Genomic DNA, 21,612 nt, shown 5'->3' on the forward strand with positions numbered 1-21,612 from the left:
CACGCACCCTTAACTGGGAAAAATGTCTTCAAGTGCACCAAGTCTAGCAGTCATGTGAGGTATGTCTAGCAGTCAACTATCTTACCTTGTGGTACACTACCCAAAAGTAGCCAGTGAGAGCCTTATTTATAAGGCAGCTGGAGAAGCATTTTCATGTCCTCTTGTGGCAAAAACCGAGAATTCTCATTAGGCCTTGCCCGCAGTGATTTACATAGACATGCAAGAAGAAGTATTCAGCCCCTTGTTTTTGACTGGTCCTGATCCAGCTGTTGAGACTCCTACTGATCACTAGAATGAGCAGGTAGAAGCATTCAACTGAGAGCTTCTCTACTTGGTGCAGGAGGCAGATTCTACAACAAGATTTATGGAGCCATTTCCTGCAACATTCTTGGACTGCTGTTACATTAGCCTCCTCTGTGGATTGTGCGCGTCCAATGTGCTGATTTCTGGCATCCCTGATGCTATTGGACTTTCTCTACTTTTGTAATGTCTCAAGGACATGCCAAAATTTTGGAAATGACAGTGACCACTGCTTTCAGAATGCAAACTCACTCTACTCACTGTTTTTAGTCTGGTAGATTGTCGTCAGCAGCAGGTTAGAACAGAGCCTTCCCCTGCTCACATAAAACCTTCTAAATCATGCCCCAGCACAGTGCCAGCCTGATCAATTTAAAGGAGACCTGTCACCCCCCCGCGCCGGCTCCATTCATTTTCTATGGACGCCGGTCCTCTCCCCACACCACGCGTGACGGCTTCTGTCCGGGATATCTCCGTCCCTGGACCAGATGAGGTCTGTATAAGGGGATTTAGCTGGGGGTCGGGAGCCGGTCACCCCGGCACGGGGAGTTACAGGTCCTCTTTAATCAGTATTTTCTATTTCAGTAATATAGGTGCAGAATCTCTCCTCTCTGTAAAAAAGCCATACAGGCATGCCAGAAAGGAGGAGAGTAGGTTCTCTACTGACAATGGCCAGAGAATTAAACAAAAAGATACAAAAAGTTACAGTATGAATACCATTGGCAAAAAAATAAGATCTGGTCACAACCAGTGAGATACAGCCCTGGACCGAAGAAGGGGTCAAAGGGTCCATCTGTCTCTGGTTCGTACAGACAGTCATGTGGAGGGTGGGGAGCTTTACGCGGCACAGGGACTGGTAAACATATTTTCTTTATTATGTCCCTGCACCCCCTGCCTGAGATTTGTTAGTTTCATAGGACTTCTACTTTTCCAAAAACTTAAAGCAACTCTGTACTGGCACTTTGCCGCCCCAGCACCACGTTGTAGAGCTCCTTGTGCCATGCCCAGTTCGGGGCTTGGCCAGTTTACTGGTGCCAGTATTTAGAAGAAAAACAACTTTTAAATGCGGCGCAACAGGGCGGGCATCAGTGCCCTAGGCCACGCCGGTTTGACTGGCCACCACACTGCATGGATAAAAGTGATTTTTCTTCTAAATACCGGCACCGGGAGACAAGCCGACAAGGGCCCTATTACACGGGGCGATTATCGTGCGAAAAATCGTTAAATCGTTCTAATTTAAACATTAATCGTTCTGTGTAATTGCAGGCAACGATCGAAAAATCGCTTGTATGTCGTTGATAATCTATTTAGATCTGAACCTAAAATAATCGTTCGCTGTAATTCCACGTTCGTTCCAAGTTCCGCGTTTTTTCACGAATCGTTCAGTTTAATTGCACATTGTTCTTCTGGGATCAGAAAGAATAAACGATCATAGTAACGGTCGCAATAACGATCATAGTAACGATCGTAACTAACTATTATCGTTCTGTGTAATATGGTGAACGATAACAGTTTAACAATAAACAATCTTGTTTGTGATCGTTTATCATTAGTCGTTAATCGTTAAAAATCGCTCAGTGTAATAGGACCCTAAGTTGTGACTGACAAGTTACTAGCAGTCAGCTAGCATTGCTGATCACACACACAGTTCTGTGCAAAGTCACTATAGTAATGTGAAAGGGTTGACACTGGTTATAATTGTGTATGTAGGGTAGGCCCCTAGAATGAAATTCCCTGGTGGGCCTCGGTACCCCAGTCTGACACTGTGCGTTGCTATGGCTGAAAATTGAGACACATGCATTTTTAGCCATAGCAATGTGCCACTGCCTAGTGTGAATGGCGTTATAAGAGTATTATGAGCAACAGATCGCTGATCACAGGGAAACCAGCCAAAGATTACACTGTCAGCTGCTGGTTAAAGCGCTTAAAGAGGATGCACCACCTGGTACGCCGTCCGGTTCCTGTGCACGGTGCCGTTCGATCCAGCGGTACAGTCCGGTACTGGAGGCCGGCCGGCCCGCCCCCAGTGGGAGGGAATTCCCTCCCCTGTATGACGCGGCTCGCTTAGAATGAATGGAGCCGCGTCATACAGGGGAGGGAATTCCCTCCAACTAGGGCGGGCCGGGCAACCTCTAGTGCTTGAGCACAGGCCGATACCGCTGGATCAAACGGCGCAGTGCATGGGAAACAGGCGGCGGTCTGAAAAGCGGACCGCGGCACTGGCTTCCCCGTGCCGGCGCCGATCGATCCGTGGGTTCAGGTTAAAGAGGATGTACCGGGTGGTACATCCTCTTTAATACAGTAAAATCCTACGTGCATTGCTACCAGGGAACCAGAATCCTGCTCCACACTGATGAGGGGCAACACCCCGAAACAGCTGTCTGTGGATGGATACCTGGCCTTGGTTTTTCCCTTGTCATTACATTGACTTACAGGACCACTTAATATGCTGGTTTTGGTGGTTTCCCTTCAGGAGCCACCCCTTGTCCGGCCCTTCTCAGAGGGATGTATGGCTAGTCCTGTGTTTCGAGACTCTTAAATAAGGCTCCATTGACCCTTTTTTGCATATTGGTGTTGCAGGAGAGCTGACCAAAGTTTTTCTTTGTCTTTGTTGCAGATGGAGGTAGTAGCTCCCTCGATTGGGTCGTGCACTCCACAGATTCAATCCTGGGGGTTATTTTGGCCAGCATAAGTTGGATTCTGCATGCCCAGAGTTAAAGGCCAAAGTTTAGTGTAGGTTCCATTCCATGTATGAGGCCACCTTACTGTAGTGGGGTGGTACACATTATTTTCAAAGGATATGCCAAAAGACCCATTATTTTTATAGAGATTTTCTTTGGCTGTTCAGGGCTCTTCTTTTAGCTATTTTTAAATTTGTATTGGATTTGTGTGTTCCCACTAGCAGTTGGAGCTAGTTTTGGCTGGCTGATTCCAGCTTTTATATGAATTTTAATAATTTAGTTGCCCCAGGATCATGTAGAACATTAGGAAGAAGCTGCTGAACCAGTTCTACTTTACACCAGTTTGAGCTGTAGGAGCTGGATTTGGTAGTCGGAGCCAGTCCCTCATAAAAATTCAGGTGTCGGAGCTGCAGCTTACCGCCTCCACAGCTCTGATATTTAGTGTGCATTTTTGAGAAGTACATGTCCCTTCTCCCTATTCAAATTGCGCTCTAAGATTGCATTATACAATAATAGAATATGTGAAGCCTGGTTAAGGTGTAACTACCAGGTTTCGCTGGTGGTAGGATAAGCTGTCAATATCCTGCTGCTGCACACCGGAGATGGAATTTTTCCTCCATTGTATACAACGTAATCGACAGTGCTGCGGTTAGGAGGTTTTATGATAGTTATTCACATCTGCACTGACATGGGTGCATTGTGGTCTGTAATGTATGCTGCAATACTATTTTTAGCTAAAACCAGCAGCTAATACAGTAAAGTACTGAAATACCTCAGGCGAATGTACCATCAGGTACATCACTTTGGGTTTTTACCTTAATGGATTGGCGCTGGCACAGGGATGTTGGTACCGCTGTCCTTTTTTTTGAACTGCCGCTCAGTTTCTGCGCACAGGAGGCCATTTTTTTTTTGGGGGGGGGAGCACTGGCCTACAATCCCTCATTTATTAAAGGTAAAAAACCCAAAGCAATGTACCTGATGTTACATTTGCTTTAAAGAACCAAAAATCTACCAATAAGAAAATTCTGCAGTATTTGTGCAGATGACATGTGGGCTTGGTCACAACAAGGAATCAAATTTGTGACTGTTCAACAACTTTCTTATTTATTAAAAAAAAAAAAAAAGTATCAAAATATATTCAAATGAACATTTAACACAAAGACTATAAAACAAAATCAGTGTATAACCAGAACGGTAGCCAGGCTGAAGGGGGCCACTGGTTAGAACCTGCTACCAGGAAGAGCTCTGACATCTGGAAATTTAATTTAAAAATCAGTTAGAAATCAGCCTAAATTACTACAGTTCTACTGTGAGCTTTGTCTGAGCGCATATTATATATATATATATATATATATATATATATATATATATATATATATATATATATATACACACACACACACACACACACATACATACATACATACATACACATATATATATGTATTTTTCCCATAAGAAATCATGTAAATGCAGACAATTGGTTCCACATCCCAAAAATGATGATCTATTATTGTGAATAACATGTAGAAACAGATGAAACAAACATTTAGAAACAGCTGAATATGTAATATTATAAGTTACCGTATAGTAATGGAAACACAAGGACTTACAGAGACTGCAGAGAGCATGAAGGAATGAGCACAATATAACAGCACTCTCTGTCCGGGGAGCGAGGGGTTACAGCTATGATGAGATTACCTCCACAGTCCTGTCCCCTGATGCAAGCCCCAGCCTTAAGTGTATCTGCTATGATTTGGAAGGTGAGGGGGACTTCCTGGGTCAGAGTACAGTGCTGTAGACCACCCTGTGCAGACCATGCCCCTCCTCCACTCCCCCTCCCACCCAGTACAGGGAGCTCTTAAACCAAAGCAATGCTCTTAAACCAAGTCATAATTTTGAAAATCTGTGAGCTCTTAAACCAAAATGCTCTTAAACCAAGTTACTCTTAAACCAAGGTACCAAAATATATTACACACATATATATAAATTTGCTGCAAGTTTGTAGACTAGGAGATCTTCCTTGAGTATCTTACTTCCCAAAATGTCGCATTGTGAGACCCAGGAAGCTGCTTTTAATTCTATAGAGCTGCCTTACAAAATGTACTTATTTTTGACAATAATGAGTGTAGCTCTATAGCAGGGCTTCTCAGACTTTCTACTAGGACCCCTCCAAACAGACTTTGGTACTACATGGACCTCACTATGCAGACAGAGGGGGATGTCTAGGTCTAACCTTTGTAGTGGAAGCTTAGGCTCAAATATCCTTTAATTTGGCTTTGCCTACTGGATTGTCTAACAATAAAAAAAGGTATAATAAAGTCAATGTTGCCTGAGATTGCTGCAGTCAGAGGAAAATACTCTGCAGCCTATAATCACTTTTGTGAAAACTGCCTCTCCAGTTGCACCTCACCAACAACTAGGTGGCCCCTCACAGATTAAGAAGCACTGCTTTGTAGAGTAAGCACTAATGTGCATGTCTGCTTCCTAAACCTCAGGGGTTGTCCTAAAATTCATAATTATTCACCGGAGAGAGGATAAGTAGATGATTGGAGGGGCTCCAACCGCTAATCACATGAACAAGGCTCAATTGTCATCTGAGTAAATGGAACAATAGCACACACACACACACACACACACACACACACACACACACACACACACTCATGCGGCCAATATTGATTCTGACAGTTCTCACATTCATAATTTTAGTTATTTATTTATAACCAGAGGATGCCTCTCCAGTGGCTTTGGACGTAGGCGTCTTATACTGATAAGGCCGAGGAGAGTACACCTTACTTTATGCTGCATGAGTACTAAAGTGATTTGCATTCTTTTTGACTATCGGTATAACGGCAACATTAGACACCAATGGAGCGGAGTAACATAAAAGGGTGGAATTAATATTGGCGACATTGAGACCCTAAACTTGCAGCATAAAGATATGTTGATGGTTTAGTGTCCCAAAATATATTGACAGGTCGCCTTTATTGTTTAGGATCAGGAAACCATATGCAAGTAGACAGGGTCGTATTATGGTTGGTTGCTGAGGACCCCAGAATTTTATACCATCTGAATTCGCTGTCATTTATATTATTAAATAAAATATTTTTCTCAAAGTACTACATCTTTTAGCTGTCGTAGGACTCTAAGGAGTTGTAGTCTTGGAATACATACACTCTACAGATGGACAAGCTACATTTGGGGTGGTGGTGGTGGGGGGAGAATTAAAAGGAACAAGGAAGATGTTGAACACGCGACATCACAGGCGAAGTAATCATGTGACTCTGACAACTGGATAATACAGTAAATAAATACAAAATGAAACTGAATATAGAACCCATAACACTTACAAAAGTCGATGCAGTACTAGTTTATTGAAAAGTTACCGAAACCCCTTTAACCCCTTCGTGCTGCAGCTAGTTTGGGCCTTAATGACCAGGTTAATTTTTCAAAATCTGACCTGTCTCACTTTATGCTCTTATAGCTCAGTGATGCTTTAACGTATGCTAGCGATTCTGAGATTTTTTTTCGTCACATATGGCACTTTATGTTAGTGGCAAAATTTGGTCACTACTTTGTGTGTTTTTTTGTGAAAAACATCAAAATATCATGAAAAATTAAAAAAATTAGCATTTTATGAACTTTGAAATTCTCTGCTTATAAAAAAAAGAAAGTCATAGCACATAAATTAGTTACTAAGTCACATTACCAATATGTCTTCTTTATTCTGGCATAATTTGTTAAACATATTTTACTTTTTTAGGGTGTTATGGGGCTTAGAAATTCATCAGCAAATTATCACATTTTCGTGAAAGTTTCCAAAACTTATTTTTTTAGGGACCAGTTCTTTTTTTAAATGGATTTAGAAGTCTGGTATCCTGAAAACCCCCATAAGTGACCCCATTTTGGAAACTACACACCTTAAAGAATTAATCTAGGGGTATAATGAGCATTTTAACCCTACAGGGGCTGGAGGAAAGTATTCACAATTAGGCAGTAAAAAAATGGAAAATTAAAATTTTCCAATAATATATACGTTTAGATTAAAGTTTCTCATTTTCAAAAGGAAAATGAGAGAAAAAGCACCCCAAAGTTTGTAACGCAGGTTCTCTTGAGTACAACGGTACCCCATATGTGGGCGTAAACCACTGTATGGGCACACAGCAGGGCTCAGAAGGAAGGTAAGTGCACCCCTCAAAGAATTCATCTTGGGGTAGGATGAGCATTTTGACCCCACAGGTGTTAGAGGAAAGTATTCAAAAGAAGACAGTAAAAATGAAAAACTCGAATTTTTCCAATAACATGTTCGTTTAGTTTGAAATTTCTCAATTTCACGAGGAACAAGAGAAAAAAAGTACCCCAAAATTTGTAACGCAGGTTCTCTTGAGTACAACGGTACCCCATATGTGGGCATAAACCACTGTATGGGCACACAGCCGGGCTCAGAAGGAAAGGAGCGCCAATTTACAGGAGCAAAACCGCAGCTAGTAATGGTTATTAGAATAGCGCAGTTACTAAAATAAAAGGAAGGGAGCGCCAATTAGCTTTTCCAATGCAGATTTTGCTGAAGAAGTTTCTGAGTGCCAGGTGCGTTTGCAGTGCCCCTGTAGTGTCAGCAGAGAGAAAACCCCCCATAAGTCACCCCATTTTGGAAAGTGCACCCCTCAAAGAATTCATCTTGGTGTGAGGTGAGCATTTTGACCCCACAGGTATTACAGGAAAGTATTTAAAAGAAGACAGTAAAAATGAAAAACTCGAATTCTTCCAATAATATGTTCCTTTAGTTTGAAATTTCTCAATTTTATGAGGAACAAGAGAAAAAAAGTACCCCAAAATTTGTAACGCAGGTTCTCCTGAGTGAAAAGGTACCTCATATGTGGGCATAAACCACTGCATGGGCACACAGGAGGGCTCAGAAGGAAAGGAGCGCCAATTAGCTTTTTCAATGCAGATTTTGCTGAAGAAGTTTCTGAGCGCCAGGTCCGTTTGCAGTGCCCCTGTAGTGCCAGCGGAGTAAAATCTCCCACTAAGTCACTCCATTTTGGAAAGTACACCCCTCAGAGAATTCATTTTGTGGTGTGGTGACCATTTTTACCCCACAGGTATTAGAGGAAAGTATTCAAAAGTAGACAGTAAAAATGAAAAACTCTAATTTTTCCAATAATATGTTGGTTTAGTTTAAAATTTCTCAATTTGACGAGGAACAGGAGAGAAAACGTACCCCAAAATCTGTAACTCAGGTTCTCCTGAGTAAAACGGTACCCCATATGTGGGCATAAACCACTGTATGGGCACACAGCAGGGCTCAGAAGGGAAGGAGCGCCAATTTGCTGGAGCAAAACCGCAGCTAGTAATGGTTATTAGAATAGCGCAGTTACTAAAATAAAATAAAAAAAATGAGATTACAGGTAATGTAAAGGTTACGGGCCACCTGGGGTGGTTATGGGCAACCTGAGGTAGTTACAGGTAATCTGGGGTGGTTACGGACAACATGGGGTGGTCACGGGCAACCTGCTGTGGTTACGGCAACCTGGGGTGGTTACGGGCAACCTGCAGTGCTTACAGACAATCTGGGGTGGTTACGGGCAACGTGGGGTGGTTACGGATAAACTGAAGTGCTTATAGGTAATCTCGGGTGGGTACCTGTAATCTGGCGAGGGTCATTGGCAATTTAGGGTGGTCAGAGGCAACATGCGGTGGTCGGAGGCAACCTGCGGTGGTTGGAGGCAACCTGCGGTGGTCAGAGGTGACGTGGCGTGGTCAGAGGCAACGTGGGCTGGTTACAGGCAACGTGGGCTGGTTACGGGCAACCTGCTGTGCTTACAGACAATCTGGGGTGGTTACGGGCAACGTGGGGTGGTTACGGGCAACCTGCAGTGTTTACAGACAATCTGGGGTGGATACGGGCAACGTGGGGTGGTTACGGATAAACTGAAGTGCTTATAGGCAATCTGGCATGGGCACCGCAACCTGGAGGGGGTCATTGGCAATTTGCGGTGGTCAGAGGCGACGTGCGGTGGTCAGAGGCGACGTGCGGTGGTCAGAGGCGACGTGCGGTGGTCAGAGGCGACGTGCGGTGGTTATGTGCAATCTGGGGGGGTTACATGTAATCTGGCGTGATTACGGGAAACCTGGGGGGGGTTATGTGCAACCTGGAAGAGTTACAGACAATCTGGGATTGTTACTGCTAAACTGAAGTGCCTATAGGTAATCTGGGGTTGTTAAATGTAATTTGGGGTGGTTACGGGCAATCTGGAGGGGGTCACGGGCAACGTGCGGTGGTTACGGGTAATCTGGGGTAGGGTTAGGGGTAATTTGGGAGTAAACTGCAATTATTACTATAATAAAAAGTGTGTTTTATTTTTTTGTATGTTTGTCACTTTTTGTACTTTACACATTCATTTTCACTGTATTACTATGATTACTGTGATATTTTCTATCTCAGTAATCATAGTTCAGTGACAGAGACCAAATTGGTTTCTGTCACTTTAAATTTTCCAGAGTTGGCTGGTTGTGAAGCGCATTGGCACTTCATAACCAGCCAGGACGTCGAGGAGGACGGAGCTCCAGGATCAGGTGAGTATATGGGGAAGGGGGGGGGGGGGGTGACTGGGGGACGGGGGTGACAGGGGGGGGTGGGGGGCGACTTGGGGGGACATCACTTTTTATCCCCTGTCACCAATCATTTATGGTGACAGGGGATAAAAAGTGCCGGCGGCACATGGTACAAGCGATCAGCGGTATATAGTATATACCGCTGATCGCTTGTACCGGGACCCCACAGGGGGGTCCCTGATGACTGCCCCATGCTCTCCGCTACCTCCGGTGGCGGAGAGCATGGTGCTTTCATTCATTTAAACTTTTCCATCCTGTTCGCAGGGATGGCGGCAGCCATCTTGGAAATGATGGCCGCCGCGGGAAGGGGGGTTAGTGATTCTCTACTAGGGGGGGCTGATCTGGGGTCTGAGGGGACACTTATTTCCATCTCCCCCCGCTGTGAATCACGGCGGGGGAAGATGAAAAGCAGCGGCGGCACCGGTAATCCCCTTTACCGACGGCCGCCGCTATAACGTTAATAGCGGCGATCGTCGGTAAGGGGGGGGGGGGGGGGGGGGGGCGGAACGGACCCCACACACTGCCCCAACCCCTCAGCTAGCTGGGGGGATGGGGTGGGGGCCGTCCCGGCCCCGCAGCCTTATTCTCTGCCATCGCCGTAAAAAGCTGATGGCAGCAGAATAAGGACCCTTAGTGACCGCCGTAAAAAGCCGTATCGGCGGTCACTATGGGGTTAAGGGTGCATTCACACCTACAGGATCCGCAGCAGATTTGATGCTGTGTTCAGTTATTTAAATGAAATCTGCTGCAGATCTGCTGCGGATCCGCAGCAGAAAATCAGCTGCGGTTCCGGTAAGTGTGAACATACCCTTAAAACTTTTTTTATATACTGCAGTGGTAAACCATTGGTTAACAGGACAGTCACTAAATCAAGCTGTTAATGACCGCATAATCTTGCTGTCCGGTTCTCTAAAACAGCAGTTTTATGAACGCGATTATTTATGTCTGTGCATGCTAAAAATACAGTTCATGAGGAGAGAAGAAAAAATAGAAAAAAAATAAAAATAAAAAATCAGGTCCTCAAATGATCTTAAAAGTTAGGTAAATACAACTTCAGGTGAACAGCAGCATCAGAATGGGGAGCTGAGGGCCCATCAGTGGAACAGATTTTAGCAGCCATTAATATTTTAGAAGGGGGCTTTTTTGTTTGTGGGACCCGTTGTACTTTTAAATGCTCTTTCGGTTTTCCACATGATGCACTATGTTTCACTGATGTGGTACGTTTCAGTGAGTTTGGTGAGGCTGCGAGTTCAGGGAGGGAGAAGTTGGGCTAGATGACTTGACAGCTTGTGGCTTGCACCGTCAATTGGCAACAGAAACATATTGAGTGAGTGCTGTATTCAGAATTCTTTTTCAGATTTTGAAAACCCAATATGGTACCTGAAAAAACCACCCTGAAGGCTCCATCCAAAAGAACCACAGAGGTGTCCATTATTTGTAAAGCCTGTGTGCGAGGCAAGGAGCACACCAGGACCACAAATGGAATAACTGCTGCCTCCAAATGTAAGCACCTTACCCCCCGCTATTTGTAAATTAGAATATGCGGCAAAACAAAATCAGTTTGTAACTGGTCAAAACATCTCAACCATTCACTTCTTTTTTTTTTTTATAAGTGTTTGTTTATTGGGATTTTCCAATTTTTCAAACAAGACATACAGAAAAAGAAAACAAGCAATAAGAGTATCACAAAACGTAACACGATAAAGAAGGACACCTTCATACCATAGCAAGTCCCTGTCAATACAGTGAGGTTCGTCTAGGAAGGCCAGGTTGTGACATTGACAGTTAACGTGGAGCAACACTCGGAAGGGCGTAAGAGTGCTGAACAAATATACATCATATAAACACAGGGGAGACAAGGGAAAGGTGGGGGGAGGGAAGGAGGGGGAACGATCAGGTCCACTTAGTCATCTAGAGGTGAAGGGGTAAACCTCATCCCAAGGCAACCATATTAGGTCAAAGGTATCCATAGTATTATTCAGGGAAGCAGTAAGGCGTTCCAGGGACCTCAGTTCTTTCATCCCATCTACTAGGTTAGGCAGAGATGGCGGAGAGGTTAGCTTCCAGGATCTAGCTATCAGTGATTTAGCAGCCGTTAGGATTACAAGAAGTAATTTGGAGGCCTTTTTGCCTAGCGTCTTGGGTGTTAAATTCAAAAGGCATAAGGCGGGATCAATGGGAATAGTAGTTCGGAGGAAAGTCTGGAAGAAAGGCCACAGACCTCAGACCAGTACCCTCTGATTAGGGGACAGTCCCAGTATATGTGGAACAAAGAGCCTATGGCTCCTCCGCAGCGCCAACAAAGTGGAGAAACTGAGCCATTCATTTTGTGGAGGAGCTCAGGGGTATGGTACCAGAACATCATAACTTTATAGTGCACCTCCATATACGTCGTACAGATTGACGACGTTGCCGCCCTGTCCCAGACAATGCGCCAACACTCAGGGGATAGCCTTCGACTCAATATTGCCTCCCATTTGTCCATGTACCTGTGACGGACAGGGGCGTCCCCAATAGGCGAGTTCAAGATACTATAGATGGAAGAGATCAGTCCGCTAGTGGATGTACCCATTCTTACTAATTGCTCGAAAGCAGTCGGTTTCGAAACAGAGAGCGAACCTAAACGGGTCAGCATAAAGTGGCAGATTTTAAGGTAGAAGAAATTATCTCTAGCAGAGAGCTCATTCCTGTCCACCAGCCTCTCGAAGGGGAGCAGCGTACGGGATAAAGGATCCACAATGTCTGCAAACTGGAATAACTTCCGGACAGACCATTCCCGAACAGTAAGCGAGTCCAGTCCCGGTGAGAAGTCTGGGTAAAGCAGGAAGGAATTAAGGGGAGAAGCGGGGGAATAGAGGCCGAATCTAGAGGCACATGTGGACCAAATGGAAAGGGTAAATCTCATAGGACCCAGGAGAGAGAGATGCGAGTAGGAGGGAGGAGCCACATGCCAGATAAAGGAATTCGGGTGGAAGGGGGCAAACCAGATTTTTTTCTGTTTCCACCCATTTTTTGTAAGCATAGTACTTGGACCATGCCGTAATCTGTCTCAAGTGAGTCGCCCAATTGTAGTGCAGTACATTTGGCACCGCCAGACCACCTTGAGATTTTCCACTCATCATTACAGACTTCGGAATGCGATGGCGCCCTGAATGCCATACAAATTTAAATATCGCACTCTGAACCGCCTTAAGTTCGTGCATGGGTACCCGAACCGGTAGAGTCTCGAAATGATAAAGAAGCTTGGGGAGAATTATCATTTTGACAGAGGCAATGCGACCCAGTAGGGATATGTAGTGGGAAGACCATTTGGACATGAGGGACTTCACTTCACTGAATAGAGGGGGAAAGTTTGCTGAATATAGGGTGGAGTAAGAGGGAGTCAGGCGTATACCTAAGTATTTGATGGAAGAGGAGGTCCATCGGAATTTAAAATTAGATTTCAGTCTAGCTATAGTAGAGTCAGGTAGATTCAGAGGCATAGCCTCAGACTTAGTGGAATTGACTTTATAACCGGACAGGTTCCCAAAGGTGACAAGGAGGTCATGGAGAACAGGCAAGGTGGTGACTGGCTCCGACAAGGTAAGGAGGACATCATCCGCAAATAGCATGATTTTGAATTCCCTACCTCTCACCTTGACCCCCTTAATGTCTGGGCAATGTCGGACAGCAGCCGCCAGGGGTTCAATACAGAGTACAAACAACAAGGGTGACAATGGACAACCCTGGCGAGTGCCGTTCGAGAGAGGAAAGACATCTGAAACCGCATGGGGGAACTTAAGAGCTGCCGTGGGTCTCTCGTACAAGCTTCTAATAGCAGTGAGAAAGGGGCCAGAAATTCCGAAACGAGCCAACGTTTCAAACATAAAGGACCACCCTAGGCGATCAAATGCCTTTTCAGCATCCAGACTTAGAAGTAAACGGTTGAGGGCGTTATTACTATCTGGTACACCCTGGATTTTTTTCAGTTATATGGCACTGAAGGGTGTGTATCCCTTAATTCCATATACATCTTAATTTTCAACACAACCTATAAATAAAATTTGTAATTTTGGGCCATGAAAGCAACTTTTCGGCCTCCAAAGCCTCAGTGAAAAATTGAAAGTATCTACTAGGAAGGGCATTACTTGTCCCCCCCATAGATGCTGCAACTGAGACTGTAAGATGCTATTGCACAGAAAGGCTCATGAACCCAGTGGGGGGGGGGGGAGGGGGGAGCAAACACCCCGAGATCTGTAAATCAAGGTATAACTGGCGAATACTCAACACTGTAGGCCTAGCAAGGATAAAACCTTTTTCATTCATGTGCTTTAGAGAAGTTATCACCCTGGAGAGGCGGGTAGCCAGGGCTTTGAATATCATTGTCATGTTTAGTAAAGAAAAGAAAGGGACATTATAAACCTAAGCTTATAAAGGAGGACAAAGAAGTCCTACCAAACACACTTTTAAATGCCTCTAGCGCTAATGTAGGAAGGCAACTAGATTCCACAGTCACCTGCCTTATCACTAACATTTTGGGAAGCAGAAGAGCCCATCCCTCCAAAAAAAGCAAGGCCTTATGATTATGCAAGGGTGCCACTGCAACCTCGAATTCCTCCGGCAATAATGGTGTATTGTAGAAATCTAGAAATTTTTTCACATGGGGGCTAAAACATGCAATCTCCTGATCACTTAGATAATAAAGTGGCGCAAGTCTTGGCAGTTTAACCTTGTAGATGCGGAACAGAGTTACTTGTTACTGGGACTAAACTCTTCACCTAAGCAGAGTGACAGCTTATATTGTACCAAAAAAAAAAAAAAAAAAAATCGTGCAAGAAAAGTTGCTGAGCACTGCATTTCCATCTCAACAGACCAAATTTAAAGGGGTAGTAAGGCGCTAAGAAATTATTGACAAAATAACACACATTACAAAGTTATACAACTTTGCAATGTATGTTATGTATGTGAATGCCCCCCTTCCAGTGTACCCCGAAGTGTAGTGCAGTATACATAACTGATCCGTGTGGACCGACCCAGTCTGTAATCTTGTTAAAGACGTCATCTTCGGGAGGCCGGCCGACCTGCTCCTGCCGTCCCTCATGCCGGCCCCCCTCTGCCAAGTCATAACTGTGCTCAGCCGCGATTGGCTGAGCACAGTTATGCTCAGCCAATCGCGGCTGAGTAGCTGATGACGCGGCAGAGGGGGGCCGGCATGAGGGACGGCAGAAGCGGGTCGGCCGACCTTCCGAAGATGACGTCTTTAACAAGATTACAGACGGAGTTGGTCCACACGGATCAGGTATGTATACTGCACTACACTTCCGGGTCCTCGTGTGGGGGTCGGGGAACACGGGAAGGGGGCCATTCATAACTTTGTAATGTGTGTTATTTTGTGAATAATTTCTTAGCGCCGCACTACCCTAGGAAAAAGGCATTTAAAATCAACCAGTTTCAGAACGTTTTACAGACTTGTAAGTTACTTACAGGTAAGGCAAGGTAAGGTAAGGTAGTTCTTAGTTTCGGCAAAGTTTATTACGTGTCCAAAAACAGGTAATAATATGGACAGAATTTTTCAATTTCACTGCATGTTTTATGGAAAAATTAAGTCAGTAATTACAAAGTATAATTGGTGTTGCCAAAAATAAGGGCTCATGTGGGTCTGTAGGTGAAAAAAAAGTGCAAGCGATATGGCCTTTTAAACACTAGGAGGAAAAAAACGGAAGCGCAAAAACAAAAGTTGGCCTGGTTATCAAAGGGTTAAATATAAGTAATTAGCATAGCTGCATAACTTTCTGAACCAGTTGACGTAGATTTCCTTTCTCCAGTGTACCACTTTTAAAAGACAAATCTTGGCTTTAAATAGATTAAAGAAAAACACCTGACTTACTTTTTTTGTGTCCTTTGTACTGTTGAGACTTAGACTTCTTCTTTTGTTTGGATACAGTGGTCTGGTTGTCCTTTGTTGCTATAAAGCACAGGTAAAAAAAAAATATATATGTTTAGTTACACGGTTACACAATCACGCTAGCATCTGGAAATATTTCCTCCAGCAGAAAAAGGAGACATCAGACATTGAAGCGACTCTGTACCCACAATCTGTTATTGTCCTAAAAACAACTTTTAATCCGGCAGCGCTGTGTCTAAAGGCATTAGGCTGGCACCACCTCTCCGTCCTTCCTCCCCACCCTCCTCATCATTAGGAATGATCCAGGAACATTTACTGCTGTTTGAGCTTTGCACAGGTGTATTAATGATACAGCCCATGTTCATTATACACACAGGTGGGGAATAGGAAGCAATCTGCCTGGAGCATTCCTAATGATGAGGAGGGTGGGGAGGAAGGACGGAGAGGTGGTGCCAGCCAAATGCATATACAAATGTAAGCCCCGGCCGTTAAACACAGCGCTGCAAGATTAAAAGTTGTTTTATGACAATAACTGCATCACCTGCCGAACAGACCCCAGGACAGATCTTGGATTAAAAGCAGCTATCTGAAGGTACAAGTGGTTTGGGGGGGGGGGGGGTCAGATTGTGGGTACAGAGTCGCTTTAAAGAGGTACTCCAGCGTGGGGGCTATCGTCTCGTCTAGTTGGAGCCAGTCGTTGGAGCCAGTTGTTGCTAGGGAGTCCAGTCCCAAGGAGCTGTTAGTGAGGAGTCCATGTTGGGGGAGCGCACAGGGCTCTATATACTACTGGGGGAGCAACATACCCACCACCTTCCCCCCTCCCCTTAGTGGCATGGTGGCAGCGGGGTCTTACTTTTCGGGGATGCCTTATTTTAGGCTATCCTGTAAATCCTCAACTATGGCTTTTTTTTTTTCAGAGGATGTCGAATTTTCAGGGAAACAGGGTAGTAGCTGATGCAGTGTGATTAAAGAACATGGCTGTCCACACATTTAGTCAAATGCATGCTATGCAATATCCTAGAAACAAATCGGTAGGAGATCCATCGTATGGGCGACTTTATGGTAGGATATCTAGGTAGAACCCTTCAAAGTAAGTGGCTGTAAACTGAAGTGCTTGAAAAAAGTTAGAAACCAGAACACGATTGACTAAGTTAACAAACTGGCAACTTACTTTGTGGTGCTGGAGGTTGCAGCTGGTAGCCTGTTAATTCACACCAGCCAACAGGATAGAGGTCTGTGGATTCACAGTCTACCCACTGATCATATTCATCTTCCCAGCCATCAAAATGGATCCGTAGCAGTCTGTGTATAATGCGTGTGACTGTGGCAACACACACTAAACGGGGTTCCATGAGATCTACAGCTTCAAGCTTCATTCCAACACGAAAGCCGTGATTGGGGACTTCCTAGAGTGACAAATAAAACGCTGCTGTTGTACAATCAAACATGAAAACACAAGGTCTGCCGGGGGGCGGGGGTTCTAGTACTTTGCTCTCTTGTCTAGTAGGATCCTAAAAAAAAAAGACGTGCTCACTATACCAACCCCATCAAAGAGATAATTCCTGTGTCAGGTTCATTTCTCAGGTTCTTATACAGATTTGTAAATGACTTTGATTAAAAAAAAAACTCAAGCATTCCAGTACTTATCAGCAACTTTATAAACAGGAGGAAGTGGTGTTTTCTTTCCAGTCTAAGGGCCCGGTCACACTACAGAATCCGCATGGATAAGCGCCGGTGGATTCTGTGTGTTTGCCCCCCCCCCCTGTTTGAACATCTGGCCATCCCATAGGCTCCATTCTATGGTCCGGCAGATTCCACCATCCACCCAAAGAATTGACATTATCTGAGCGGGTTCCGTAGTGTGAATGCACCCTGACACAGTGGTCTCTGCTGCCACCTCTACCCCTGTGAGGAACAGTAGCAAATACAGTAATAAGGTTGTACTCACAAGGGAACAGCGGAGGCACTCAGCGGTATTAGCAAAATACTAATTTCTTTTATTCCTTCATGTGGCAACAAACATGAGTAGCGGATGAGCAATAGGCAACAGCTGTTTCGCACGTCACAGCGTGCTTCGTCACAGCCCTAACGTCATCACGTCTTAGTCTTTTTATACAAAAGTGATACATACTAATTGACATATTTAAAAAGACACAACATACATACATATTTTATCTGCAATTCAGCAATACTAGAAAGACGTAAAAATCAAAGCACAGAGCAATATAAGGAAATTAACATATATACATCCAAACTGGAAGAGAATCGCCAACATGTACCGTGAATCCCTAGGCGATCATTCAGACCTAGGGGGCCCAGGGCCTCCCTCCTCAGAATTAGGTCTGTTTCCTTTCGTAGCAATTTAGTATCACGGTTAGCACCTTCCAGTGGTGTTATCACCTGCATCAAACCCACAAAACAACATGTGAGCAATTAAACGAGGACAACCTTTTCCTGTTCGTAAGGATCGAATGTGTTCCGAGAAGCGTATATACATAGGTCTTATTGTTTTGCCTAAATAATAAAAGCCGCATGTACAGATCAACTGCGCACAGTATTGACATTGATGGCATTTAAAATTACCTTTATTGTTTTTACATTTCCCTAACCAAGTGATTTTCATCTCTAAACCTACCTCTGACTATTTCGTCCCTTAAATTACGGCACCTTCGGAAAGCTACCAATGGGCGTTGAACAGTATTATCAGTCAGTGTGGTATCCCCCTTCAATAAATTCCAATGTTTGTAAATGGCTGATTTTATAACTATCCATTGGAGTGTGTCTGAGCGTGAAAACAAATCTAGATGCATTTTTTTTGTTTATCTCGCCTCTGCCTTAATAAGGTGGCACGTGTGAGACTGCGGGCTTTAGTTCGTGCTGTATTAATTATCTCCAGAGGGTAACCTCGTTCTAGTAAACGTAAGGTAAGTGCTTCTGCTTGTGACTCAAGTAACTCACCAGTATTATTGATGCGGCGTAGCCGTATAAAATGGCCATACGGTACCGCATGCTTGGTGTGAATGGGGTGATAGCTCCCGTAGTTGAGCAACAGATTTGTAGATGTGGGCTTACCAAAGCTGCTGATCTGTAACTCATTATTTAGCACTTCCAATTGAACATCTAAAAAATGTAATTTCTTGCCGCCAAAATCTGAGGTAAAGGACATATTAAAATTGTTGTTATTAATAAAATCCATGGACTGTTGGAACTCACTAGGGGTCCCTGACCATATTATCAAAATATCGTCGATATATCTAGTAAATAATGCTATCTTTGAAAATATTCCGGTCCGTAAAAATCACTTGGTTAGGGAAAGGTAAAAACAATAAAAGTAATTTTAAATGCCATCAATGTCAGTACTGTGCACAGTTAAATGATGTACAATACGTGAATTTGGGAGGTCATCCATGGGAAGTAAAAAGTTGTATTACTTGCCGCACTTCATATGTGGTGTATGCGTTAATCTGTACATGCGGCTTTTATTATTTAGGCAAAACAATAAACCTATGTACTGTATATACGCTTCTCGGAACACATTCCAACCTTACGAACAGGAAAAGGTTGTTCTTGTTTAATTGCTCACATGCGTACTGTCCATGAAGGGAATGCCTCTGATTTATGTTTTATGGGTTTAATGCAGGTGAAAACACCACTGGAAGGTGGTAACCGTGACACTAAATTGCTACGAAAGGAAACAGACCTAATTCTGAGGATGGAGGCGCTGGGCCCCCTAGGTCTGAATGATCGCCTAGGGATTCACGGTACATGTTGGTGATTCTCTTCCAGTTTGGATGTATATATGTTCATTTCCTTATATTGCTCTGTGCTTAGATTTTTATGTCTTTCTAGTATTTCTGAATTGCAGATAATATATGTATGTATGTTGTGTCTTTTTAAATATGTTAATTAGTATGTATCACTTTTTTATAAAAAGACGGTGAGACGTGATGACGTTAGGGCTGTGATGAAGCACGCTGTGACTTGCGAAACAGCTGTTGCCTATTGCTCATCCGCTACTCATGTTTTTTGCCACATGAAGGAATAAAAGAAATTAGTATTTTGCCAATACCGCTGAGTGCCTCCGCTGTTCCCTTGTGAGCACAACCTTTAAATCGTTACTGACTGTCTGTTTGGGAGAGCACCTCCGGTGGCAAGTGGTCGGAAAAGACAGGCAGGATACATCGATCCTAAAGGTCCAGCTCAGACGAGTGGGAGTGCAGAGGCCAATATCTCTGTTATATGTGAAATACAGTAATAAACCTTTCCTTCTCTGTGCAGTTTTTGACACAGACAAAGGTCTGACTACTGAGACCCCACTGATCATGAGAACCAGAGTTTTGTGACCCCATTTAAATAAAATGTCGGTTGTCCACACACTCTGCATTACTCCCATACAGAAAAAAATAGAATGGAATACACAAACTTGACTACTGTTCCATTCAAAGGCCAGGTTCACACACTGTATGACACTGGCCATGTCACAGAACAGCCGGTGTCAGTGAACTTTATTTCTGTTGAATTGGGCCGCCCACATCCCAATTCACCATAGCACACAATAGAAAGTGCAGCCGGGGCCGCACTTTCCATCGTGTGAATTGTCATAGTGTAGTCCGGCCGCTATTCAATGAATAGAGGCAGCAAAAAACAGACATGTCAGTTTTTCCTGTGGCCGCTTGGAATGTATATACACTCTGGCCGTGATTCCATTGACTTTTAATGCAATGTATATTTTTAATTAATCAATTAATCACAGCTGGTGTTGCAATCTGCAACAACAGCCACAATTAATTCAAAAGATACATTGTGTGAACATCGCCAAAAGGTGTAAATGAGGGCATTGTTTTCTTGACCAGTGGGGGTCCCAGAAGTCAGACCCTCAGCAGTTAAAGCATAACTGTCATGTTTTTTTTTTTTTGCAGAAATCAGTAGTATAAGCGATTTTAAGAAACTCTTTTAATAGGTTTTATTAGCCAAAAAAGCCTCCTTCTGTACTCAAGAAGCAATCTCCCAGCCTCCCCCCCCCGACTTCCTATCTGTGCATTATCAAGCAAACACATCTTCATTACAGAGAAGCCAGTGAAGACGGGCTCTGCTCTCTCCATTGTAAGCCTATGAAGGGGGGAGGGGCTGAGGGAGATGAGGGAGCAGGAAGAGGTGACATGAAGGTCAGCTGTTTGTAGACTCTCTGGGCACCTAAACCCGCAGGATTCAGGTGTCAGAAATCAGTGCTTATTTACAAACTTACTGAGAGAAGATTGCAGGGTGTTGTGCTGTGCAGAAATCCTCCGTGCTCAGTCACTCCTAACAGCCCCTCCCCTCTCCATAGCCACATAATGGAGACAAAAATCCTGCTTCTGCAGTGAGGGGGGGAGGCTGGGAGATTGCTTTTTCAGTCCAGAAGGAAACTCTTTTAGTACATAAAACCTATTACAGAGTTTCTTAAAATCGCTTGTACTGTTGATATTTAATGTTTTCAGAAAAATTACCCTGACGCTTACCCTTACAGCACTTCTCACCTATCCTGTGGAGAGGCTATGGTGGTGTTTTATTAAAGCACTGAATGCACTGTAATTTCTTCATTACCTTGTTAAAGAGCTTTACAGGAGCAGCTATAGAGCCAGTTTCCCTGAGGTAGTCAAACCATTTGAAAGGTAGTTTTGCGTAGCCTGGAAAATAAATAACTACTAGTCAGCTTGTCTGGGTTTGCAATCACATATGACAATAGCAGATTTAGATTACTGAACATATTTCCTTAAAAAAGTTCCTATAGGTAAAGTGTACATGATGCTACTTGTGAATAGTTCTGAAACGGTTATTTAAAATCTACGAAATAAAATCTGCTTGTTTTTCCACTGACATAAAAGCAGCTGGTGTTTAGAGATGAGCACCCTAGGGAGTCCTGGAAAACACGGATACAGCCATATGCTTGTATCTACGTTTTCTAGGACTCCCTAGAGCTGCATTCAACTTAGTCAACTACCAGTTTTTAAATGCCAAGTAATCGCACTCTAGTATGCTATAGTTTTGCTCATCTCTACTGGTGCTTTTTGTCGTCCACCCATCAGATTCTAAGGGATTACTATCAGGTTATTACTTTATCCTCCTTAACCTGTTGGGGACACTGGTATCTTA

At 43.9% G+C, this 21,612-nt stretch overlaps 1 protein-coding gene across 2 annotated transcripts in view; it reads right to left on the reverse strand.

Annotated features, from left to right (window-relative positions):
* MBTD1 (mbt domain containing 1) overlaps positions 1 to 21,612 on the reverse strand; it is a 65,550-nt gene that overhangs the window by 12,768 nt on the left and 31,170 nt on the right. Inside the window, exons 13-16 of one of the 2 annotated variants that reach the window (XM_069951500.1) lie at positions 21,064 to 21,146; positions 16,652 to 16,886; positions 15,463 to 15,540; positions 4,154 to 4,230 (exon numbers count right to left, since the gene is read on the reverse strand). In XM_069951500.1, coding sequence (XP_069807601.1) covers positions 4,199 to 4,230; positions 15,463 to 15,540; positions 16,652 to 16,886; positions 21,064 to 21,146 — 428 coding nt within the window. In that variant the 3' untranslated portion in view covers positions 4,154 to 4,198. Of the gene's footprint in view, positions 1 to 4,153; positions 4,231 to 15,462; positions 15,541 to 16,651; positions 16,887 to 21,063; positions 21,147 to 21,612 lie in introns of those variants that run through there. The other variant, XM_069951498.1, reaches the window with a different exon arrangement.

Source organism: Dendropsophus ebraccatus, chromosome 14, assembly GCF_027789765.1.
Source record: "Dendropsophus ebraccatus isolate aDenEbr1 chromosome 14, aDenEbr1.pat, whole genome shotgun sequence".
Taxonomy (NCBI): domain Eukaryota; kingdom Metazoa; phylum Chordata; class Amphibia; order Anura; family Hylidae; genus Dendropsophus; species Dendropsophus ebraccatus.